This window comes from Maniola jurtina, chromosome 11 (assembly GCF_905333055.1).
Source record: "Maniola jurtina chromosome 11, ilManJurt1.1, whole genome shotgun sequence".
In the NCBI taxonomy this organism is placed as follows: domain Eukaryota; kingdom Metazoa; phylum Arthropoda; class Insecta; order Lepidoptera; family Nymphalidae; genus Maniola; species Maniola jurtina.
In genome coordinates, this window is record NC_060039.1 from 1,362,983 (window position 1) to 1,390,580 (window position 27,598).

At 36.5% G+C, this 27,598-nt stretch overlaps 1 protein-coding gene across 9 annotated transcripts in view; it reads right to left on the minus strand.

Moving 5' to 3' along the window:
* Positions 1-27,598, minus strand: part of LOC123869376 (nesprin-1) — a 186,773-nt gene that overhangs the window by 120,500 nt on the left and 38,675 nt on the right. For 7 of the 9 annotated variants that reach the window (XM_045912261.1, XM_045912262.1, XM_045912263.1 and 4 more), the window contains exons 1-4: positions 26,651-27,188; positions 5,229-5,290; positions 4,588-4,683; positions 2,728-2,904 (exon numbers count right to left, since the gene is read on the minus strand). In XM_045912261.1, coding sequence (XP_045768217.1) covers positions 2,728-2,904; positions 4,588-4,683; positions 5,229-5,290; positions 26,651-27,173 — 858 coding nt within the window. In that variant the 5' untranslated portion in view covers positions 27,174-27,188. Of the gene's footprint in view, positions 1-2,727; positions 2,905-4,587; positions 4,684-5,228; positions 5,291-26,650; positions 27,193-27,598 lie in introns of those variants that run through there. The other 2 variants (XM_045912265.1, XM_045912259.1) reach the window with 2 other exon arrangements.

Here is a 27,598-nt window from a genome sequence, read left to right on the forward strand (position 1 = left end):
GCATCGTAGCGCCCAAACGAATGAACCGATTTTAAGTTAGTTTTTTTTGTTTGAAAGGTGGCTTGATCGAGAGTGTTCTTAGCTATAATCTAAAAAAATTGGTTCAGCCGTTTAAGAGTTATCAGCTCTTTTCTAGTTTTCTTGTAGAAAAGAAGGTTAGATAACCGTTAGGTTCATAATATTATGTCAATAGACAAATGTCAAGCTGTCAAGATGGACGTTGCCTAAATACATAATTATTTATCAAGTTATTTATTTGAAAATGATGTTTTGGAAAACTGAAATACTTTGGATCGTCGGGGGTTTTATAAATTTTTAATTTACACTTGTATTCAATGATTCAGTTACAACAGTCCTTGACTGTATATCTTTGCCTGTACATTTATGTACGACTGTTTCACATTTTGAATACTTAGTGATTTTTTCAGAACCAAAAACCTAAGTTATTTTCATCTTTTTAAAGTTTTCTTTATCACATTTTTGAAGTAAAGAATCCTTGTTTGCTCCTTGCCTTGTATTTGCATTGGTAATTAAGTTTTATCAAGATGTATCCTCATTTAAACGGCTAACAAACAGTGCATTCAACTCAGTGTTATCAAACAAACCGTTTTGTTTGCACTAAAACTAAGGTAGGTAGGTATATGGGTACACTAAAATTCAAATGGAAAAAAACAAGTGTGAGTCAGACTCGCGCACTGAGGGTTCCGTACTCGGATATATTTTCCAACATTTTGCACGATAAATCAAAAACTTACTAAACATAAAAATAAAGAAAAATCTGTTTTATAATGTACAGGTAAAGCCCTATCATATGATACCCCACTTGATATAGATATCTTACTTTGAAAATTGAAACAAATTTTAATTTTTTAAATGACGTAACCACAAATTCGCAGTTTTCAGATTTATTCCTGTACTTGTGTTATAAGACCTACCTACCTGCCAAATTTCATGATTCTAGGTCAACGAGAAGTACCCTATAGGTTTTATTGACAGACACGATGGACGGACGGACGGACGGACGGACGGACTGACGGACGGACAGACAGACATACAGACAGACAGACAACAAAGTGATCCTATAAGGGTTCCGTTTTTCCTTTTGAGGTACGGAACCCTAATTACAACAATATTACTCTAACCGAACTGATTAACTTAACTAAAACTAACTCTAAAACTCACGTGAAAATTATAACAATTATAACAATTTATAATACTGATGTTCACAATCTCTTAACTAAATTAACAGGTTTAAATCTTGTGTGGTTTAAAAATCAATCATTTACCGTAGCACTAGATTTAGACATTCAATTTAATTAAAGGATTATGTACAGCAGAATTAGCAACAGTTCCTCTAATTGTTTCTTAAGAGGGCTTTCTCCGTCACTCGTTTCATACAATCGTAGTTCCAATTTCATTTGAATATTAAGCAACCAAAGTCCATGAAATTTTGCAGACATATTCTAGAAACTAATATCTGTGTCTGTGGTGTTTTAGATTTTTCTAAAAATATGTAGTTTTAAAATTACAGGGGCTCAAAGATTTGTATGTAAATTTTAAAGACCGCGTAACTTTAAAACCGAATATTTTAACAGAAATCTGGAAAACCACAGACATAGATATTAGTTTCTAGAATATGTCTGCAAAATTTCATGGACTTTGGTTGCTTAATATTCAAATGAAATTGGAACTACGATTGTATGAAATGAGTGACGGAGAGAGCCCTGTTAACTAAAACTAAGTTAGGTACTACAATTCGAATGACATAGCATCTCTATCTAAATCAAGGTAAACAACTAAACAGTGAGGACTATATTTGGAAAGTAGTGAAAGTTCCTAGTGTTCTAACTTGTAACTAATAGCGTGTAGGATTGTTTAGAAAGTCTTTCCCAAACTAAACTAGGTACAACCGATTGTTACACAGATACTAAATTGGTAAATAAAGCCTTTGTGTCTGGCACTGAAATTACGCTCAAACAACCTTTGAATTAGATAAGTCTAATCTGGGTTTCCTAGAATAGAATATGAGTCCTAGATAATATGAATGAATGTTATATTGACATTCCAATTCTATAAAGTAGGTACCTACCTGCCTAGATAAACCTTTATTATTAGATAAATTGTAGTAAGATACCTACACCTGTACGCATAGATTAATGACCTTCTCGTACCTTACAGACATAAATTAGATAGATTCTATTTAGGAAAAAAAAAACATTTTCTGCTACTAAATTAGATAATATTTCAATGTTAAAAAATTCTGCTTAAATCAAAAAAGCTCTTGCATGGATCTTCTTGGATCCAAAAAAAGCTGGACACCAAATCAGAATTTTGCAATCATTCTAATACGGATTTTAAATCGGGAGAATTCTAATTATTACCTATGTGGTGTCACTTCAATGACGTATTGGTAAACTAATAAGATTTTTTTATTCTTACTTTAGAGTTTACTCCTGAATACTAAAAACATTTTAAAGGCTAAATTTCACGTGTTTTAGGAACTGCCCATTCAAGCTTCAAAAAAATAGTTACCTAATTGAAAGATGACCTTAACAATTAATGGATTCTTAGTATAGCCATGAATTACTAAAGCGACGATGTAGATCTGAGGAATTCTTGAAATAATACTTGCGAACAAGATGATGATTGGAGGCATGATTTGTACACCTATTAGATATAGCTAGCTTTAAGTTTTATCGATATAACAGATAGTATCTCAATGTATACCTGGAAGTAGAGGATGATGGTCCATATGAGACCCAGCACGACGGCCGGCCGGCCGTCCACCAGGTCAGCGGCGTTGATGTTCACCAGCTTGATGCGTTTACCGGCCAGGAAGCGGAGAGCTGTGTTGGCGTTGGACAGGAAGTGTGGGCGACGGAGGACGCGGCCACGTTCCATTGGCTACGGAAGGAGAAGGCGTTTTATAATCAAAATACAAATTTACTTATTTCATGTACTCAGGGCACCTAGTGTCTTTTAAGATACGTCTGCGACTCTATCACCGGTTCAGAATGAAGATTCTACTGAAAAGAACCAGCTAAAAATTCAGCAGTTGCTCTACCTTCCCTCCCTCTCTCCCAGGCGCAGTGGTAAGACTGCATTATCACTTATCACTAGGTGAGATTGCAGTCTAGGGCTAACTCCTATAAGAATTAAAAAAAAACTATCTTGTGGGCAACTGAAAGCTCGTTTTCGGACGTTTTCCCATCTACTCTAGCAGATTTACGTGAAGTTAGACACAAGCTTTAAAATAAGGTTAATGTCATACAGTACAGTGAAGTTAAAGAGAAGTTCAGGGACAAAACATTGGCATTGTGGAGAAAGACACGAGGAAGACTGCAGCTCTTAAATCAAACGAACAAACTGTCAGAGATAACTCAGGGAATATTGTTTGAAGCTTGTTTGAAGTCAATACTCGCGCTCACCAATCATCGAAAGGCGTTTCCACTGTCAAGTGGGCGATTGAGATGGAAATGTTATGGCTTGTTGCCAGATGAGAGGCATGCTTCGGCTTCCGTGATCGTGAACGTGAATGAAATCATAGGTAGAATATTCGGAAATAAAGGTAAGGCCAGGTTGTTACGTTTGCATTGATGACAGGTTTACCTACATACGAGTATCGGCGAAACCGACGATGTCTCATACCAATTGTAAACGTTTGTGTTTGGATCTCAGAAATTCGTTTAAATGTGTAACAAATTTCAACTTAATCGATCCAGGAGATATGGATGTGTGTGTTGACTGTGGCAAACAGACAGACGCACGAGTCATTCTATAAGAGTTCGTTTTTTTCACACAGTCATTCGGGACAGTCAAATGGGAAAACAAGACACAAGAACTTAATGTAACAAATATTGGGGGCATAATATGTGTAGACAATGGAGTAGATGCCTACATAAAAATATGTTGGAAAGGAGGTATAATTTGGATAACAGTCGCGAAATAAGTACATAGGAAAATTGTTTAAAAAAGAAGAGGAAGAGGAAAAAACGAGGACAAACAAGGTTGTGAAGACACTAATGTTGCCGTGTACCCACAACTCCACACTAATCGTCAAGAACATACTTATACGTTTCACAGTTCACTTCAGCACCGGAATATCCTCAGGAGATATAGACTCTACATTTGCAAAAGTGTATTGTGCACTCCGGTGTCGGAGTGAAACTTCTAGAAGATGCGTGTGGTTTTATATGTTAGTGGTGTGTAACTGTGTAATGCTTGTTTCTCCCGCTTCTTTAGTAGTGGGAGAACGAGTGGTACATATCACATACTGCACGTTGTACAGTATATATTTGTCTGTTTTGGTGGAATACAGGAAAAACTTGTTGTTCCTTGCGTATTATAGACTTCCTAACGCTTGTTTTTCAACAACTATATAATATTGATTCAGATTTAACCCGTGGGAACTTTCATTTACCGAAATAATAAGTAACATATGTCCGTCCTCGGGATGTAAGCTTAATCTGTCCAAAACATTGAAATCGGTTAAACTGTTGGGATGTAAAAAGCTAAAAGACAGATACACTTTCGCATTTATAATGTTAAGTTGGTAGGGATAGTATGGATTATTTTGGTCATACTCACCAATTTCTCTCCGGACAATACTTCAAGTAGAGCCAGGAGCCTCGTGCCATCTCGGAGGTCGTAGATGAGGTCATCGATTCGCATGGGAGGTATGCGCTGCAAAAAATACTTAGCATTTAGGAATTCATAGAAAGCTATAACCAAATATGATTTTACTCTTTTTTTTTCCTCTCTCGTCTGGCTTTACAAAGATTAGCCAATGTCAAGTTTGTAGTTATTTGTAACAAGTTAGTTAAACTATACAAGTGTGGACCCCGTCTGTACCGGCGCTCGCCGACATAGGTACGTACGGCACCCCCTTAGAGCGCTTTCCAGTCAGTTTTAACAAAAAAAACACTCCAAAAAGGCAGAGCACGACCGCCAGCTAACACCAACACAGACGAAATCCTTTTACTCTTTTAATTATATCAGTTTTATTCTAGCTCCTGCTAAAACTTTAGTCTCCAGAAATACTAAGTTTAATCTATAACTATTAAAACTAAGTACCTAGTATTGGAAACATAGTATTTATCTCGTTAATGCTATGTTCTTAATATAGCTCAGTTTACAAGATAATTTAATATACAATAATTGCACTTTGACATTGTTTACATTACAAATACATTAATATCATAATGAATAGCTTTTGATAAATTAGCTACCTTTGATAAATGTGAATTGATCCAATTAACGAATGTCTTCTTTTGTACTCTTTCCTGTTCATCTGTAACAAAAGAACATAAAATTTAAGTATTTTTAAAAATCTCCTTCCTACAAAAGATTTCGGAGATGTCGGAAAAAATACCCGAGTACGGGACTCTCTGTGCGCGAGTCTGACTCGCACTTGGCCTGTTTTTTTATACATAATTTTTTTCGCGTTTCTAGGGTTCCGTACTTCAAAAGGAAAAACGGAACCCTTATAGGATCACTTTGTTGTCTGTCTGTCCGTCGTGTCTGACGGACAGACAGACAACAAAGTATAGGATACTTCCTGTTGTCCTAGAATCATGAAATTTGGCAGGTAGGTAGGTCTTATAGCACAGATACAGGAATAAATCTGAAAACCGCAAAGTGGTTACATCATTAAAAAAAAAAATTCAAAGTAAGATAACTATACCAAGTGGGGTATCATATGAAACGGCTTTACTTGTACATTCTAAAACAGATTGTTATTTATTTTTATGTATAATAGTTTTGATTAATCGTGCAAAATGTTGGAAAAAATTCCCGAGTACGGAACCCTCAGTGCGCGAGTCTGACTCGCACTTGGCCGGTTTTTTATTTTGTGGTATCATCAGTACTATCACTCTTTGCATTTTTGCTAGTATTCTGGTTACACCTGTATTTACGCTGTGATACCAGTATTTGGGTAGATTAGGTAGAGTATAGGTTTAGCTATATTTTTCGACACCTGTATTTGTGGGGCTTCTAATAGCGCACAGTGTAATAGCTTATTGTTTTTACACGAAATGTGTGTCAAATTATATCACACTAGCTTATGCCGCGACTTCGTCCGCGTGGAAACTTCTATTTTACCATCTTAGGGGTTGTATTTTCAAAAACCCTTTCTTAGCGCATGTCTGCGTCATAATAGCTACCTGCATGCCCAGCCCGATCCGTCCAATAGTTTGAGTTGTGCGTTAGTAGATCAGTCAGTCAGTCAGCTTTTCCTCTTATATAATATTTAGACGACGATTTTGTCCGTGTGGATTGTGATAGTAATATTTTAAAAATCCTGTGGAAATTCTATTACTTTCCGGGATAAAAAGTAGTTTCAATCCGTCTCCGGGATGCAAGCTAAGTACTGTGCGTTGATAGATCAGTCGGACAGCTTTTTCTATTATATATTTAGACTACGTAATGCCTGCATTTCGTCCGTGTCAATTAGGATAGTGTTTAGAAACTTTTATTACCGGGATAAAAAGTAATTTAAATCTTTCTACGGGATGCAAGCTGTGTCTTTCCCAAATTGATGATAGTGGCGACTTTTATCTACTTGGATTTAGATCTCGTGGCGATTTTTAGATTTTCTGGGGCAAAAAGAAACTTTTATCCGGGATGCAAGTTATCACTGTACCAAATTTTCTCAAAATCGTTGATGCGGATGGACAGAAAGACATTTCTCATTTAGGTATGATAATTATGAGTGGATCATTTGACGCGACGATGCCATACAAATCACAAGTTTCGAATTTCAAGGAGACTTTCCTTTCCAATATAAGAGCTCATGAACTCATAAACTGAAAATAGATTTTACCCTGAACTAGAAATAGAGATTACCGTCCAATTACAGCTATTACACGATATTTGGCAGATGTGATCACAATACACAAAGCAGCATCACCGGTGCACTGAACTTGGCAGGCCGTGTTCTGATCCACTGCCATTTTAGCGCCTCACGACATCGCTTTATTTAGCGATGCAGCATGCATTAGGTATTGCTTGCATAGGAAAACAAACACGTTTTTTTTCCGACTACGACAAAGCCAAAAAGAAGGGTTTTGATTTTTAACAATCTATCTATGTATGTATTTTTGTATCAGATTCTGTGTGTTCCACCGTGGTTCTTAAATAACTGAGCCGATTTTGATGAATGAGGTGTCAATCAATTCATTATTATAGTCCGGGTGACATAGGCTACATTTTATACGAAAAGAAAATTGACCTGAAGGATGTTACATCCAAAAAGTGGGGGTCTCCACAAGTTTTTTTTTTTTGCTATTGTACCGAGTCGGACATCAAATGAGAGAGGAAAAAATTTCAAAAAAGGAAAAGTTACACCGAGCGACAGAAAACAATTTTGCTATAGGTATCTGTCGCTATCTATCGGCAGTTCGCGGGTAGTAGTCGGGTTTAAGGGCTGTTTAACTTTATCTTAATATGTCCTTTGGCGAATCTATTATAGTACGCGACAGGTCGAGACGGCAATCGCGGTGGGGACGCCCCGCACATCTACACAGCCCCCGCGCTACCCCGATGCGGAATAACGCGGGTGGAATACGCGTATTCCCCCGCCTCATACCCCGATTGCCATCTTGACCTGTCGCGTACTATAGGTAGGTATGGGTTGAACAACAGTCTTAGCACCGCCATAGCACGCCATAGCTTCGAAATGTATGTCACAGCGACAAAATATATCTCTACCTAATATCAAACTGATACCTACCTGGCTTATAAGATTTCTTTACTGTTCTGCTTAGGTATTATATTTATGGTTGAAGTAAATTTTTTTTGTTTATCTTAAAAATAAAAACAGTAAATTTTTAATCAAGCAAGAGTTTTTGTTGCTAGTGGTACGTTGGGTAGGTACTTTGGTTGGCATGCAAGAAAGTGCCGTACTGACGGTCTTCTCAATTTTAATGAATAGTAGGTAGGCACGATGCCAGAGCGTATCGTAAGTTGAAACAAAATCAAAGACACTGAATTCACGATTCCGGATTATAGACGTTTTTACTTCCGGATAATGCCGGATATACATAAAAACGTCAATTAAATTCCTCGGGGCCGTCATTTTGGTGCGTGCCGGGGAACCCGGGAACTGCACGCAAGGCATCGCCTGGTACGAGGAATGCCTGTCTTGGAGTAGGTATAGCTTTCTTAGGCGAGGGGGAACTAAATGAGGCAGGGACGACGATGTCCCGGAATTCCCGGCATCTCGTGTCACGCACAATTTTATAATCAATCTGATCCATATCAGCTGTACCTAGCTATAGCTGTATTTAATGGTAAACCACTTCTATGGAACTATAACATCAGCTGTCGATAATATCGACTGAGTAGGCCTAGTACCTACTCTACAGAAACCCTGAGTCAGGAAACTTTAGTTAAAACAAGATAAAGTTGAAAACTAAAACCCGACTGCGATCGTCTTAGTAAACGCTGAAATATTATAATAAAATTGTTTTTCTGTCGCTTGGTATATTTTGATGTTGTAGTACATTTATATTTATGAACTCAGAATTTTCTCCTCTTTCACTTGACACCCCACTCGATACAATAGCAAAAAAAAAATTTGCTCCCACTTTTTTTCATGTTACATCCGTTAGGTCCATTTTTTTCGTATAAAATGTAGCCTATGTCACCCGGACTTTTAAGACGAATCGATTGACACCTCATACATCAAAATCGGCCCAGTAGTTTAGGCGCTACGGTGGAACACACAAAATCTGGATACAAACATACACACACACATACATACACACATACATACATACATAGACTGCTAAAATCATAACCCTTCCTTTTGGCTTTGTCGCAGTCGGGTAAAAAAGGATCTACCGAAATATAATATTTCGACGGCCTCCCTGATGCTGTGGTCTATAGTGGGAGGTCCCGGGTTCGATTTCTGTTGGGAGGCTTCGAAATGTCTAGTTACCACTCTACCGGCAAAATCGTGCTGCCAAGCGATTTAGCGTACCAGTACGATGCCCTGTAGAAACCAAAGGAGTATAGGGTTTCACAGAAATCCAAAATGGGTTTAGTGATAACTACCATACCCCATCCAGGTTAGCCCGCTTTCGTCTTAGACTGCTTCATTACTTAGGTACCCCCAGGTAAGATTGCAGTCATGGGGTAACTTGTATCTGGATTAAAAAAAAAAAATTTGTAGGTCAAAGAAATCATTCAACATTAGATAATAATTGATTAGCGAACTTCCCTTTTAAAGTTGAATATCGGTTACCGCATATTAACCTTGGAGTGAACTTGCCAAACCAGTTTTTTCGTAAATAATAATTAATAAGCCGAGAGCTTATTTACTTTGCATACACATTTTATGAACAAACATTTTGCAAAACATCGCTGGCGTAGAAATGTTAAGATTCGCTCAGTCTACAAGCCTAGTATTATAATCATAGTAATTATTGTTAATCCGTCACCAGCCCTCTACCAGAGCCACATGGTCATACTAGTGACCCAGATCTTTAAATGAGAAAAAAAAAAATTACGAGCCCTGTAAAAAACACGGAATGAGAAGGGCTTAGGACCATAGTTCACCACGATGGGGCGAATGCGGATTGGCAGACTTCAAAGTCTTTTAAGAAGTAAGAATGTTATGGAGAGCTTTCAGGCATGAATAAGACCACGTTATTTTCCTTCGCCGTCAAAGCACTGCATGGAACTAGCTGACACAAGTGTAAATTAAAAATTTATAACACCCCCAACAAGTGAAGGTTACAGTAACTAGAAAAGAGCTGATAACTTTCAAACGGCTGAACCGATTTTCTTGGATTATAGCTAAGAACACTCTCGATCAAGCCACCTTTCAAACAAATTAAACTAAATTAAAATCGGTTCATTAGTTTAGGAGCTACGATGCCACAGACAGATTCACCGATACACGCGTCAAACTTATAACACCTCCCTTTTATGGGTCGGGGGTTAAAAAGAAGAGTGAATAGACACCTTCAAGCCTGGCGCTCTCCACCTAAGGCTGCATTCTGTTTGATGCAATTGAAGTCAGCGCGAGCTTATGCCTATATTATATTACTCATAGCTTAAAAAAAATCATGCCGTTTTGTTCACTAGCTCCTCAAGTGTAATTTAATTAGCTTAGAAGTCAGTGATAGAAGCTAAGGTGATAAGAATACCAGCCAGAATTCCTTTGTCCAACCAACCAACACTTACACACGTAAATTATACCGGTAGATACCTAGTACAAAGAACAGCGTGAAATATGATCACTTTATCGCTCAAGTACGGTCTACTTGTTAAGAGGGCTCTCTCCGTCACTCGTTTCATACAATCGTAGTTCCAATTTCATTTGAATATTAAGCAACCAAAGTCCATGAAATTTTGCAGACATGTTCTAGAAACTAATATCTATGTCTGTGGTTTTCCAGATTTCTGTTAAAATATTCGGTTTCAAAGTTACGCGGTCTTAATTTTCATACAAATCTTTGAGCCCCTGTAATTTTAAAACTACATATTTTTAGAAAAATCTAAAACACCACAGACACAGATATTAGTTTCTAGAATATGTCTGCAAAATTTCATGGACTTTGGTTGCTTAATATTCAAATGAAATTGGAACTACGATTGTATGAAACGAGTGACGGAGAGAGCCCTGTTAAAGTTTAATTGATTGAAAATATTTTATTTTTATTTTATTGTTTAAAAAATCTAATGCCTTTGGATTTTACTTCGCGTTTCGAAATTAACAGCGCAGTTTGAAATTAATGGTGTTATAATGGTTATAATAAAACTGTTACTTGATAAACATGAGTCAAAGATCTCGTGTAAATAATTGGTTTTAAAGTTTGTTAAATCTGTTCAGCGTAAAATGAACCGCTAATCATTTCAGGGCAATTGGGGGCCATTGATTCGTGGAACAAAAATCAATTACCCCAAAAGTCAAAGCTTTTCAGTTAGCAATTTAGCTTTGAAGCTTTTGTCTATGGGAAAGTTTACTCAAGCATTACAGGCAGAAGAATGAAATGGACGTGTTGAACGAGCTCTTCGTTTTATTGCAATACAATAAGATGCCTGGTGCCTTCGTCCGAGTGGATTTGGGAGCAGAGAATCCCTAACACATTTTGGAACTGGCTGGAGTAGTCCACGAAGATCCCTAACAGGCAGGAGAGTGACACAGGGTCTGCACTAATCGCTGTTGGAAACTGACTAGATGCTACAGGATCTGTTTCCCTTTTGGATACCATATGGCAACCCTATGTTCAATAGCCTCATTTTGACCGCAAGCCAAATGATCTAACGCGACAACCTTGGCACGTATCGAGTAGCCATGTTTGTGCTCTGCGTCTTGTGGTCTCTGCCTTTTTAGCTGACGTTATTATAGCCTTATTTACACTTCATATTGTTAATGGATAAGAGTGTTACCTTTTCGCCAAGCAAATGTGATAAAAGGCACGCGTATTAGGTTTCTTAAGGTCCGGTTTCCATTATGAGGACAGTGGTGACAGGCGAGTAGCGAGTACAGCTGCAAGTGTCAAGACATGGACAATGACTGTTTCCATACAATGAGTAAAGTGGCCTCTTTCCTGTAGAAGTGGACGAATCACGTCAAAAAAATATATGTGATTTTGCATAAAGATCTCTTTGTTATTATTATGGAGCGGATAGACCATAGTTCGTCACGTTCGGATTTCGAATGACTTTTCAATAGCGGTTAAGAGGGCTCTCTCCGTCACTCGTTTCATACAATCGTAGTTCCAATTTCATTTGAATATTAAGCAACCAAAGTCCATGAAATTTTGCAGACATATTCTAGAAACTAATATCTATGTCTGTGGTTTTCCAGATTTCTGTTAAAATATTCGGTTTTAAAGTTACGCGGTCTTAAAAATTTTCATACAAACCTTTGAGCCCCTGTAATTTTAAAACTACATATTTTTAGAAAAATCTAAAACACCACAGACACAGATATTAGTTTCTAGAATATGTCTGCAAAATTTCATGGACTTTGGTTGCTTAATATTCAAATGAAATTGGAACTACGATTGTATGAAACGAGTGACGGAGAGAGCCCTGTTAAGATGGTCTTTTCCACGCAGATTTCGAATGACAAAGAAGGACTGATGAAAGACTTTTTAAATCCATGAATTATTCGATCATCCTACGTATTTTAGGCTTCAAAGTAACATACTAGGTTAAAATTCCATTATATGATTCAAGGCCTTTTACAGCCAATAATGACCTCGAAACTGAGCTATTAATTTGATTGATTGTATAACTATGGTAATAGTTATTATCTTAATGACAATCTATATATATACAATGTATATACTATTATGTAAAATATAAATAAATCGGTAATCGATTCTAATGGAGGTTCCTAATTGGTAAACTCGTAGAGATAAAAGAAGTCGGTAACAATACTAGGTAAGTACCTGTATTTTTTTTATTGACAAATACCTGAAAGGATATTAATTTTTCAAAAATATAATCGGCAATAACGACCATTGAAGTCACCTATTATTGAGTAGTAGGCGATACCAACGACTTCGACCGTGTGGACTTAAATGTTTATACCTGCTTAACTAGCAACCCGCCCCGGTTTATATAACTTATTAAAATTTTCCTAGGAATCTCTAATTTTTTGAAAATAAAATATAGTCTATAAGATATATAATATAGTAAGTAGTATGTCACTCAGAAATAATGTATCTTTTACTAATGAAAGAATTTTCTAAATCTAGTTTAGTCTAACTAAGGCTGAAATCTATAAAGCGCACTTTGACTTTGCTCTGACTTAAGATTGAGTTAAAACGAAACAGATTTATGTGAGAGATATAGCTCTATCTCGTTTTAACTCTGTCTTAAGTCTAAGCAAAGGCAGAGCGCGCTCTATAGATCTCACCCTAAGACTTCGGCCTCCTCCTAACTTTGAAACCTGCCTAACTAAAGAACACCAATTTAGTTTTGGACACACCTTTAGTTTCTATACCTAGCTATTGCTATCTGCCTATTGCAATTTTAGAGTTCCGTACTCGTAGGGTGCCAACGGGACTCTATTACTAAGCCTGCTCTTAGATCCGTCCGTCACACTGACAGATGAACGGATGGACGGGACCATCAGTCCACCCATCAGTCTGTCTGTCAGCGGGCTGTACTTATCTCGTAAATAATACATAATACATAAGTAGAGACCTAAAATTTTCACAGGATGTCCATTTTAAAGTGCCACTATGAAAATTAAAAAAAAAAAAATAAGTGTTATTTCAACGATGGTACGGAACCGTTCCTCTGCGAGTCCAACTCACACTTGACTGGTTTTTTTATGTATCGAAGTCACGAATACCTATTTCGTAATATTCATTGAAAGTGAAGTTTCCAGCGAGCAAGTGTTTACGACGACCGGCGCGGCGACCTTGGCGTCTATTCGTTATGTTTTGATTAGTGTGGTCACACGACCTATTCCTACCTACCTAGTTACATATTTTTACACTCGCTGGTATTTGCTCTGTTGGCTAGAAGATATATTATGCATAATAAACTATTTTGTTCAGTTATTTTAGCTTCTTCTTAGTAGAAAATGTTTTCTGATCCGATGCAGATAGTGGAGATAGTCCACGAATCGACAGACTCAAAACCTATAATAGATCGCACTTTGACTTTGCTTGGGCTGAAGTTTCAGTTAAAACGAAACAGATTTATGCCAGCAGTCTTTGGTTCATTTTGTTACGAGATTTTGCAATAAAGATGTTTTGGTCCATTTTGTCATTAGGTACATTTTCTCTTTATCCACCGCTAAGCGGAATTTACGCTATGAAATTAGTGGCTCGACATTAGTTTCACGACATTTTCATAGTCAATTACACGTGTAAACGCCTAATTTCATAACGCATGATTTACGAAAGTAGACGTTTACACGTGCAATTCATAATGAAATAATAATGTCGTGAAACTAATGTCGAGCCACTAATATCGTAATGTAAATTCCGCTTTAGAGTATAAGTTTAGTTAAGTACTCTAACTTAGAGCCTACTTGGGAGCGTATATTATCATTTTGACGTTCCTTTTGTTGACTCTATACCAAATACCTGGGGTCTGTTATAAAAATATTTATCTCTAAATTGAATCAGACAAAATAAATATGACCCTATACTAAATAATTATGTTCATAATTTTATAGATAATAGGTACATAATATACTTGTTTAGAGTTAAACTCGTTGGTATACTGTCTATAGTACGCGACAGGTCGACATGACAATTGGGGTATGAGACAAGGAAACCAGCGCAGATAGAAGAAAGAAAGAAAAGGGGGGTGGCCACACACCCTCACGTCACCCGCGCTTTTCCTCACTGGATTAGCGTGGTGGGTGTGCGGGTGTGCGGGGCGTCCCTACCCCGACTGCCATCTCTACCTGTCGAATCTGTAGTTTAGAGGCCACATGCCTAGTAAGGAGATTCAACGGTGATGTTTTATGGTTGTCGCAAAACATTGAAGTGATTTAGCTCTCAAGTGATTCGAGACGGTGCTAAAATGTTTTATGGCTTTTGCAGTAACGTTCAGGAAAATTAAATATACTTGAGTCATTTAAGTTTTATGATTATTATACTTGTCGTTTTTTGCGATAAAATTCCTTCAATGTAGCAACTTTACATAGCCACTAAAAATATATCAATTCAGACTTAATTGATGTATTTTTAGAGGCTATCAGGTGTGGCTGTACCTTAAAACTGAATTATTCCGTTTTAAGCTACAGCCATACCTGTGATCCCATAGACGTCATGCGAGGCGCCATTATTATCATGGAAGGGAACCGCTGCGCGAATGACGTTCCCACTTCGTAGCCGCTTTGGTTGCGTATTAGGTTGGGAATTGGGGTGATGATTTAGACGTTCGGATACTCTAGGTATATTCTAATATTTTATATTATAAATGCGAAAGTGGGTCTGTCTTGTCCGTCCGCTACCTTTTCAAGCGACAGACAAGACAGGACACACTTTCGAGTTTATCTATCCGTTTAACTAATAGGTATCGACGGGTATAGAGATATAATTAAACCTTGAGGACGGACATTGGACGGACATAGACTTGCTTTTAATAAAAAGAAAGCCTATGTCCGTCCAACGTCCAACTCTTCGGAGTTCCCAAGGTATTTTTGAAAACCTAAATCTAATCGGGCTAAATCGCGGGCATCATCTAGATCTAGTGCTTAATTATACCTATTTAATTTAAATTTAATGGCAATAACTTATATATCTACTTATTTAATTATTGTGGCCTTCAAAAACGTGCCAATTAGCTTATAATAATAATTGGGTTAGTAGTAGTTGAGGTTTCCTTAATTGGAATAGGCCCGGTGCTTATATTTTAGCCTCAGGCTTATTATATTAGACTAGCTGATGCGCCACGGCTTCGCTCTTGTGAATTTTTGAAATGCGGTGAGGGGGTGCAATTTTCAAAAATCCCAAAACAAGTAGGTACCTTCTTCATTTCTGCTCGAAAGCCTTTCATTTATTATTATTTTCACCCTAAACTTTATCCCCCATAATAATTAATCCCCTTGGGGGGAGAGTTTCTAAAAATCTTGTATACAACATGTTGTATCACTACTAATATTATAAATGCGAAAGTGTGTTTGTTTGTCCTTCAATCATGTCACAACGGAGCATCGGATTGACGTGATTTTTTGCATGGGTATACTTAAAGACGTGGAGAGTGACATAGGCCCAGAAAATCAAAGAGGAAAGAAAAGAAAAGGAAAGGAAAGAAAGAGAGGAAAATCAAGGGATTTTTAATAATCTAAGATCGCGCGGATGAAGTCGTGGGCATCAGCAAGTAAAATTATTAATGAGTAATTTACAAATCTAGATAAAATCCTGTTCTAAATGTTGCCAAGTCTGATTAAAGTTATAAATAAGATTACTATCTAAATGTTTGCGATTCGATACAGAATCATTCTCACGGTCGAAAACAAATAAAATCGATACCTTCGTCACGTGTATTAATAGACGAGATATTATATACTTGAAATCGATACAATAATATAATGTGTCGATAGTGAGTATAGTTTTTATGGTTACTTAAATATCTGTGAAACTTGTACTACGTCGTAAACTCTACAATGTAGTTTCCATTACCATAGATACAACAAAATTTTAATAGTTACTTATGGTGCCAGAGATTTTGCATCTAACTAAAGCTGCACTCTTAACATTGCATAGGTAGGTGTAACTTTTGGTACTTATTGTCATTCTCTACCCAAAGAAGCATTTTCCAATAACAATGAATTTGATTCGTCTTTGGAAGCCCTTTGACATACTTACAGTCAGTCAGTCAGACGGACGGATGGAAGGCCAGCAAAGGCTCTTTTTTTAATTTGATTTTAGCGGTGGAACCATAGTAATAGAATTTGCGCCCTTAATCCACGATTAGAAATCTAAGGAAAGAAATAATTACTTAATTTTCCGCGGACGAGATAGGCAATTTCAGCCATAAGGCCAAAAAGTTGTACCTTGATTGATTCATGAAGGATTTACGGAATTTTGCTAAGTAACGCATCGAATTTTTTTCTTACATAACATAAATCAAACCATCTAATCGCATAAGAGGATCTGAGCGAATTCCCAAGAAACATTATATTAGTCAGTATTATTATTTACGATTCCACTTTGAAATGCTGAATGCTAATTATTGAAATGATCGTTAAAAGTGAGGCAATAAAACCTATTCTCGTTCCTTGTTCGCCTCATAACAACCATGATGTCACTTCAGCTTCGCTTCGGTTAACTTTAGTTTACGTAAGAAATTAGCACGTATGTACATGAAGCTTAGGTACATATCCGCCAATGATGTATAGCTAATAGCTTCATACATTGTAGCTATAATAGCTATCTATGGTAAATAGGTAAGTAAAGGAAATTTTTATGTAAGAAATATTTCATACACCTAAAATATGATGTTCATAATTATGTACGGAACTCTAAAAGAGCGAGGCCCGACTCGCACTTGACCCGGTTTTTTTATAAAAAAAATGGTTGTCTGTAAAGTCGGTTTACTGACGATAGTTGAACGTGACAACAAAGGCCGATTGTGCTTCTTTGTCGCTCGTTCCGCGCTCTCGCTTGCACTTCAAGCCTTACATGGAACGCCTCAGAGCGAGGTAACGCCGCATGAGTCATGTTTTTTCGTGCGTGCAGCCGGCTCTATCGAATTATAAGACGTTGTCACGTCAAAACTGAAAGTTTCTCTGCGTATTGTTCCCAGCACAGGGAGGAACGATTAGCAACTATGAAGTGGCTTTGGGGGATAACAGGTAATAGAGGTGTAAATCTTACATCAAAGTAAGTATACTTTTTTATATTTTCTTCAGAATAGTATTAGAAATCACCTCATGCCCATGGATCGGCAGTCTTCCTCATCCTTTTCTCCCAGGCCATCGAGTCACGACCTTAGTAAAGTAAGACTCGTTGGGAATTCTAATGGATAAAAAAGTTGCATCTAGTAACTGTGTGACTCGATGGGAAAAAAATTCGATGCGTTCCCAATTCCCAACGAGTCACAGTGTGACACAATTGTTTGATGATGGTTGATATTTGTTAAAAATCGGTTCAGCTGTTTGAACATTATCAGAACTTTTCTCAGCTGGTGTAGGGATCTCAATTCTAAGTTAACTGAAATTACTTTTCGCCTTAGCCATATAAAATTTAACTAAGAGACCTAAGCAATAAAACGCCTAAGCGTCTTACGACATCGTTCAGTATAGTAAGAATACCTACTCTTACATTCCTTTTATATCTTATTTGGATTCCAGCCTCGCCCGGTCAGGATTTAAAAATAACCTAACATTCACAAACGAATCTTATCCCTGTAGTGTTAAAGCTGTTTTTCATTTTGTCTTTAATAGCAGCTTGGTTAGGATTAAAGTGATCCTTTTATGGACGAAAGCGAATGTAGTCGCACGCGCATGCTGACATTAGTATAGTAATGTACGAATTAGCTTTAGATAAGTATAGAACCTACATTGTATAAAATACCCGTTCAATCGTTCGTTCTGTGGTTTTGTGGCACTGAATGTAATAAAAATGCCCTGAAGAAATTTTTTCCTGAAAGATTTCGCATCCTGCACATAATCAACAAAGTCAAGCGTTCTTAGTCGTTTATTCATTTATTTATTTTGCACATCGATGATTTTTAATTATACTACTCTGTCACCGGTTCGGAATTCGGATTCTACTAAGAAGAGCCGGCAAGAAACTCTGCAGTTGCTCTTTTCTAATCTTACAAAGTTACAGCATCTAACACCTTGTGAGCAACTGAAAGCTTAGCCGGAACAAATTACACAGATTTGAAATAGGTATACCTGGTAAGATAACCTGATCCTGAATCCTGAATAATTTAAATATATGCTAAATTAGTATTGATATAATTTTAGCTTGTTTATTTTGGCCTCGGTGTAGATTAGCTGGAGTTTTGTTTATCAATTATATCCAAGCCGGTTCAAACTTCTGTATATTGGCTGTTTCTCCTTCTGAATGTCGTTCCGATCTTAGGGAATGTGAATCTCAATCTGTAGAGTGTAGGAGTACTTATATTATTACTTTCGAAAATGAAATGTTTTTGTAAAACTTCAAACTTATGATAAGCTTTACGTAAATAATATCATTCCACTTAAATTATTATTATTTGGCTTTAAATTAGATTTCAGTTTATTTTAGCTACCTTTTATCATGACAAAGGAAATTAGAATATAAAATATCACAGGGTATTACTTTATCATACTTAGCACTTGTTTGTTATAATTGCTGACTCAGCGTCGCGCTATGCCGCCTCGGCGGCGGACCAAGCAACGTGATGAAGACTAAGTATTTAACATTATGTTGATAAGAAGAACCTCTATCTTTCCTTGCGAATGCGTTTAAAAAACAAAATAAGATCGCTAAGTAAGTTTCATGTTTAAATTAAATACTTACCTAGTAGGGCCTACCTTACCTACTATTGCAATTGAAAATAGTGTAATCAAATCACCCTTTCACACTATCACACTAGTAATATAAAGGCGAAAGTTTGTGTGTATGTGTGTGTGTGTGTATGTTTGTTACTCCTTCACGCAAAAACTACTGGATGGATTGGGCTGAAATTTAGAATGGAGATAGATATACCCTGGATTATATATAATCCAGGGTATCAAATAGTGTCCACGGGATTTTTAAAAAACCTACATCCACGCGACCGAAGTCGCGAGCATCAGCTAGTATAGATATATTTTAAAAAAGTATTATTGTAAAGTGCGCTTTAAAAACCGGTCAAGTGCGAGCTGGACTCTCACACGGAGGGTTCCATAGTCTATACCGTACGTACCGTATAAGATATTTATCAAAACTGTACACAGGTTTTTTCTAAAGTAGGTATTAGCGTCTTAGCGTCGCGATGCTAATCTTCAAGGTAAGTATGGATTTATTTTGCGCCGAATTTGGTAAACACTTTCCGTTTCATTCTAGCATACAGGTTTAGGTGATGTCATACGTAAAACCTAGGTACGCTACGCGAATCAGCTCGGCCCATCTATGCCTTGGCAATTTAAATACTTGAATTTTCAACAAATAATGGCACATGTTACAGGGACAGGCTGTAGGTATTACTATAGTGTCGTAGCGTACAGGACACCGGTCTAACAAGCCTCGTGCGCTGATGCGAGAAGCCAAGGTCAAGGTCATTGCAATTTGGGCACTGCGACCAAACAAAGCTTACACAATAATGGGCATTTTCATGACAAATAATGCGGCTGTTAGCACATGATGCATGATGGTTGTTAGTATTGAAGTATCTTTGATCATTTTCCGCTTTTTAACAATTGTTTAATATAATAAAAACCCTGGCTTTCAGTACTACAAATACATAAAATTAGCATTCATATACAAGCAAACAAGTTAAAAAAAAAGATTCAATGCACGTGCGAAACTTACATAAGTACCTACTTAAGTAGTTTTTTTTATAGAAAAATTGTTTGGATTGTTTAAAAAATAAGAACTACATAGGTAAGTAATTACTCTGAATACTTCATAACTTGGGATTAAAAAAACGTGATCTACAAATGAGTAGCGATGGCTTTTAGATGTTTATTCATAAGATGAAATAGGTTCTTATGCTAAGTGTCTACGTGCATCTTAACACGTTCGGAAAAATGATATTTTTATGACACCTAATACAAAGTCTAGTATTTGATTGCTATGGAAATTGGTGATGCAACCTAAGATAAAGCGTGGTTGTTTTGGTCAGATAAATGTTTTGTCCCCTTTTCTTGTTCTTTTTAACCGACTTCAAAAACAGGAGGAGGTTCTCAATACGTCGGAATCTTTTTTTTTTATTGGGGGTTTGTTTCAATGTTTTCAGTTCAAAAACTTACAATATTTTCATAGCACTGAATGAATCATAGTTGAGAAACTGGAGAGTGAGTTAGACCAAAACCGTGTACTTCATTATTTACACTACTAATCATAGTATTACTTGTTAATGCCAAAGGATTACCACTTCAAGTTCATAAACTATTCAACGTATTTATAACACTACTTACTACGTAAAGCATCACGAAACTTACATCACGAAATTAGTGGTACAAAATTAGTTTCACAACATTATTTTTCACTATCAATTACACTGTAAACATCTAATTTCGTAATGGATGTCTCTAATTTCGTGATGCATGCATTACGAAAATAGCCGTTTACATCCGCAATTGATAATGAAATTAATGTCGTGAAACTAATTTCGAGCCACTAATTTCGGAATGTAAATTCCGCTTAACAGTACAATACTTGCATATAAATGACTGTATAATGCCTGTATCATACTCATTTTAGAAGTAATCAAAAAATGTTCTCGATATGACTGTTGTGGGTGTCCCCTCGCGACCCAAATTTATCAGCAAGAGGTCTCGCTCTTGACCCCTGTGATTATCGAGTTAGCAGGGATGGCATCATCGTTCCACCTTTTCATTCGGATGTTCTTTGTATGGTTTTTAGGGTTCCGTATCGCAAGGAAAAAATCCGAAAACATGAAAAAATAATTACTTACCTAGTATTTTCAATTTTCAAAGCGAGATAACTATACCAAGTGGGGTATCTTACCTGTATATTCTTTCTATAATAAAATATATTTTATTTATATTTATGTAAACTAGTTTCCCTGATTTTCATACTTAAATAACCTATAAATAACGCTCTTCGCTCCGTCACTCGCTCCATACAAACGTAGTTCGTCTCTCATTTGAATACTAACCAATCATACTCAATGGAATTTTGTAGAAACGTTCCGGGAAATAATATCTATGCCTGTGGTTTTCCAGATTTCCGTTAAAATATTCGGTTTCAAAGTTACGCGGTCTTAAAAATTCACATACAAATCTTTGAGCCCCTGTAATTTTAAAACTACATATTTTTAGAAAAATCTAAAACACCACAGGCACAGATATTAGTTTCTAGAATATGTCTGCAAAATTTCATGGACTTTGGTTGCTTAATATTCAAATGAAATTGGGACTACGATTGTATGGAGTAGGTAAGTGACGGAGAGAGCCCTGTTAACGTACCTATGATGACTTTTCCGTCAGTCATCGAATTAAAAATCAGAGTTTAGTTAGGTCAACTGCCTGGATTCGTGTGAGTGAATCTCCAATATAGGTAGGTAGATACAGATACCTACTCTGCAGGTGGTCACAGTTCGTCGCTTGCGTAGAGATTAATTTGAATAATGTACTGATACCATGAAATCGACGATCGATGTTGTTTATTTTTAGTATGAAGGTCGGGGGGAAATTATAGCCTATCCTCATGGAATGTATTTTACATGTAGACAGCTAATAGCAACCTTTTGGAATTAGTTGTTCGGTTCATTATTTTATTTGCCTATCAGTTATAGTAAATTGCATATTTAAATAGGTACAAATAATTAAACTTTTAAAGCTAAGCGTTTCTCAATAAATTGCTAGGCTAGCCTTCAATTTAGCCTTCAATGACAAAATCTGTTTTGATTTTAAACACGAAAAACAAAACTGGTCCAATACTACTCAAGACTGTGTCTGCAGGTTAAGTAATTATTTTGATGTTATTAGTTTTGAATACGTAATTTAAGGAATTTTCAATAGGAATTAGCAAAGTGAAGATAAATAAACACGAACAAATGAACCCGTCAGTGTTGATGACATCACTGCAATTACTGTGTCGCCACAGAGCACTGACATGTCAGACATTAATCATTCATATTGATTGCACATTTATAAACAAGTGTAAATTAAAAATTTATAACACCCCCGACAAGTGAAGATTACAGTAACTAGAAAAGAGCTGATAACTTTCAAACGGCTGAACCGATTTTCTTGCATTATAGCTAAGAACACTCTCAATCAAGCCACCTTTCAAACAAAAATAACTAAATTAAAATCGGTTCATTAGTTTAGGAGCTACGATGCCACAGATAGATACACAGATACACGGGTCAAACTTATAACACCCCTCTTTTTGGTTTGGGGGTTAATGACTAGCGACCCGCCCCGGCTTTGCACGGGTAGCTTGTTACAATTTTCGTAGTGATGCAATGTACCTATGTTTCCTGACGATGTTTTCCTTCACCGTTAAAGCAAGTGATATTTAATTGCTTATAACTTACAAGTTATAACGCACATAATTCCGAAAGTCACAGGGGATCGAACCTATTCGGATTCTATTCGGAGTTCGGTATCTCCGAATAGAAGGCCAGCCATCTTAACCACTATGACTAGTGGTGCCACAGAGCCTCAATAGCGCAACAGTTAATTAATGGAGCGGACTGAATTCCGAAAGATCGGCGGTTCAAACCCAAGTCCTAACCGTTGCACTACTGTCGTACCACTCCTAGCACTTTACGCTTAGTTGGAGGGTAAAGGGGAATATTAGTCATGATTGGCATGGCTAACAATCTTTGAAAAAAAAGTGTTATCACCGCTTACGCAAGTACATGAATACGGAAACATTGTCTTCTCTAAATCATCATCATCACATGTCATAATATGGTCATCGACATTCAAGGCATTCGCGTTTGTTTGCGGTCACAATTCGTTGAAACGTTGCAAAAGACACACTTGCAATAACGAATGACAAAATGACCAAATTGGACGCCTTTTGAATGAAAGATTAACTACTTAAGTTAATTATATCACCTAAACTTGGTTATTCTAAGACCTAAACTATTATAAAGTACTAGCGACCCGCCCCGGCTTCGCACGGGTGGACATTTATTTTTTCTATTTTCCGCGATAAAATATAGCCTATACGGATTCGGAAGAATCCCTCTAAGTAATGGTAAAAGAAATTTTGAAATCGGTCCAGTAGTTTTTGAGCCTATTCAATACAAACATACAAAAATACAAAGGTTTCCTCTTTATAATATTATAGTATAGAAAACTTTTTAGAACTGGGTAGGACCTAAGAGGGGTTAACTCAAACCTCCAACACTCTGAACCTTGACCTAGCTGCCTTAATGATTTATAGTCATCGTAGGTATAGCGCATTGAGAAAATACGTGCTTGCATTAAACCTCGGAATAACTTAATAGGCACAGACTAAAGGAAATAGATAGAGGAAAGGAAAAAAAAACCATACAGTTTTATCATCTAGGAATTTTATACCTAGCTCTTGCACTGCTTAGCAGATAATAATTTTTATTTTAGGAAATAATAGCTAATCTGGGTAGCATATTTATCAAAATCAGTTATGTCATAACGAGTAACAACCAATAAAACTGTTCTTCAAAATGCAACTTCGTATTCTCAGTATTCGTGTTTTAAAATATAAATTGTAAGTATATTTTATTTAAAACCGATTGAACGATTTTGGATGAAAATTTAGCCAATTCGGTAGAGCCGTTCGACAGATTCGTTTGATACGATTTATTTTCAAATTACGATATAGTACATACCCATTACAGTCAGAGTTCGCCTAAATCCATAATAGCCTAATAAATTAGCAATTTAAAAACGTTTATCTCCAAAAACAATTTTAGAGAACAACAAGAGAACAAGTTATTATATTTCATATTTATTTTTCCGAAAAAGGGATATAGAATTAATTCCACACAAGTGTGGAATGGAGTAATAAACATGAATTAAAATGAGTGTCGATGACATCATGCCTACTAATCATCAAAGCGACGTCACTGTATGTGCTGACCCTCAAACTAAACGCATAGAGTACTTATCTCACAGAGAGTTCAACCTCGTGATAATATGTCACCTTTTTATGTACTAATTTTATATAGGTTGTCATGAGTTTGTCACTATCAAAAATTTTAATCATCAGTGATGCCACTGTGTGTGCTGAGGCTGACCTTCAAACTAAACGCAACAGTGAGTACTATTGTCTCACAAAAAATTTAATCTTTGATAGTTATGTCACCTTTTTTGTTTTTCTTAGAAAAATCTGTGTGATGGAAAATCTAAGTTTTGAAAAATGTCATTAGTGAGACTAACACTTAAACTATATTAAGATGTTAATGCCACACCCATAAAAAAAAAGAATTGACCAATCAAATACAAAAACTTTAAATAAAAAAAATATATTTTTATTTAACGTCAAAAGTAATTTGTTGAATAAAACTGCACTTGCTGAGTTTTAAAATAAAATCTTAATAATCTTCCCATTTTACAAGTTTAACCTACACATTTTACAATCTATTTTCAACCAGATTGCAACAATAAATATTTATAATTACACGCGGGCCGAACTTAGTCGGCCGATTAGATAAAACCTCTGTATTGTGTGTGACATACTTAACAGAAGAATTTTGCATTTATTGCCTATTCAGATAAGGAGTTATCAGCATTTGTTATCCACACTCGCTTCACTAGCCCGGATTTTGCACGAATACACGCCAAGAAAGAGAATATTCATATAGATCCTTTAGAAATGCGAAAGTTTGTCGGTATATTTTTCTCTCTATTTGTTACCTACCATGTCACGGTCCATCAGTTGAACCGATTTTAACACATATTTTGTACAGAAATAGCTTGCATTCCGGAGAAGGACGTACCTAGCTACATTTAGTCCTGGAAAATCAAACAGTGCAAGAGTTTTAAAATATCTAAGTAAATCCTCGCATATCACATAAGTCTTGGGCATCATCTGACCTGCTGATCAGAAGTATTTTAAATAATTGCAATATTTTAAGTTCTCAAAAACATGGAGTAATTTTAGGCTCCCTAAATTTTATTTTTTTTCAAAAGTGTTTATATGTTTTGTCCTTTCACCGTTTCCTGACATATTTGCTAACACTTCTTTAATTTGATGATTATATTTTGAGTTTGATTGTTCTTTAGTTTCATCCTGTCCATCTGACTCTTTAATAACAGCTTAAATCATCGTTTAGTAACAATGCAGTTTTCTATCCTTCTCTTTTGAACTATAGAACCTCAAAAATATACAAGTACCATCAAAAACAAGGTTGAACGATAACTATGCAAAACAGCTAAATCAAGGTCACAATAATATAGGAATCGTTGGCTTTCTGTATAAATTTATTCTATGCCGTTTCGTTGTATACAATTGCATTCAAGCGAAGTGTCCAAGTTAGTGTCGATTGTTGGCTTGTAAATTGATATTTGAATTGATATTAGGTGTAATATCTCAATTTCTCAGTAATTTAAAACCTTATAAACGCTAATATAATTCACAGTAAAACCTACTCTATTATCAATCCTAAACTTAAAGAGGTATATGGGTAACGAATAGATGACGAATAGACATGTTTTGAAATAACAAAATATAGGTAAATATCTATTAAAAGTTTTGGTAAAACTTTCTTTGTCACATAGACAGGGAATAGAGAATCCTTAAATCAAACTTTCAAGGCGTTGGCCATTTCCTGCCAATTGAAATAGTAATAGATATAAATTATTTTTGGATAAAATAACCAACGAAATAATTGATGTAAATGCACCTATTTTAAAAATTATTTTGACATTTACTTATTAAAAATAACATTCACATTTATGCTGAGTATTTTACACTGATAGTTTAATTTTAAACTTAGGTTATAAATCAGGCTCATTTATTTTGAAAATAGGTATAAACTGAAACCACAAGAAGGTTAAAACGGAAGAATCGATGACATCACCCAGTAAGTAAAGGTTCTGTCATGGGTTCTAAAGTATTTTTCCCCTAAATCGAAGTTATAATGGAAAATAATCATTGTGCAACAAATAAATAATCATTCAAAAAAATGTCTCTAGGGAAAATGCTGTGAAAATGTTTTGTTGTATCTTACGAAAATGCCACTGAAAGTGAGCAGGCCACTTTTCACGATTCGGATTTGATGTGATTTTGTTTCTGTTGCAATTTTGACTATCCAAATCCGGACAGCGACAAATTCAAATAATCGGGTTTTATTCTAATACTATTCTGCCCTACATATTGAAATCGTTCCTAAATTTTGGTCTCCAAGATTTGTCTTGGTATGAAAGGTTACAGCTTAGGATCTTCAGTAGTTTGACGATAATATACTTACTATGGACAAGAACTATTAAAATGATTAACTATTCAAAAAGTATTAACTTCTTGAATAGTTAAGATTCCTGTTTTTCTTGATCAGAAAATCAGAAATACTCTCAGCAAGCTGTACGCCGAAGGTGATGTTAAAAAATATTATTTACCTCGTCTTTCCGCAATATGGGAGTCATATTCAGATCTGCTGCGTACATAATCCTTACGAGGCGATGTATGCAAAGTGTGATGTTTGTACTCGGAGTACCAATCGTGCTGGGGCGAGTCAGGGCGATCTTCGCCTTCCAAAGTCCTTCCATGATCCAGAGATCTCTTGGTTACGCGTTCGAACTTGACGAATCGGATGCCGGAAGCCAAGTCGCCCTCATCGACTTGGCGTTCCACCTTTTCCGATTCTTCGGCTTCCACATGGCGTAACTTCAAATTTGGGAAGGATGTCTCGTAGCTCTTCGACGGCGATAGGGTCTCCCTCGTATGTTTTAACTTGACGTCAATTTTGGGGGACTCCGGCCGGCGTTTGTGCGACTCTATCTTCCTCTCTATATCCCCGACATCCGTGGAACTCGTGGCGTCAACTGAATCGCTCTTGTTGCGTCTTGACCAGACTCTTTCGAAGAAGCTGACGCGATCGCGTAGACCGCTCTGCGACGGGGAGTCGCGGCCGTCCGACATAGCGACATGACCTCCTCACGCGGAGGAACGCTCGATACTGATATTAAAACTTAAGTGAAGGTTGTAAGCATGCGCATTGCGGAGCCCACATGTGACTTGAGCACTAGACGTCGCCCAGACAACGACTGGACGCTTTCAAAGCTCAGCACTTTGACGATCCTCGAGCTCTGCTTTGTTACCTTTTTTTATTACCCCACTGCCTCAATAACCTTCTTGACTTGTGTGCTTTATAATCATTATTCCGGCTTACATTTACTAATAAAGGTTACCCTGTATTTCTAGCTCGCTTTTTAGTAAGTTTTCACTGGTAGTACCTAGGTAGCTAAGTAAATCTAGAGTTAGTTTGTTCTGCTTAATTCAAAATCACACCCACAAACTAGGTACAATATAGGTATTAAAATGATTAGTGTTCACAAAAACTGGAA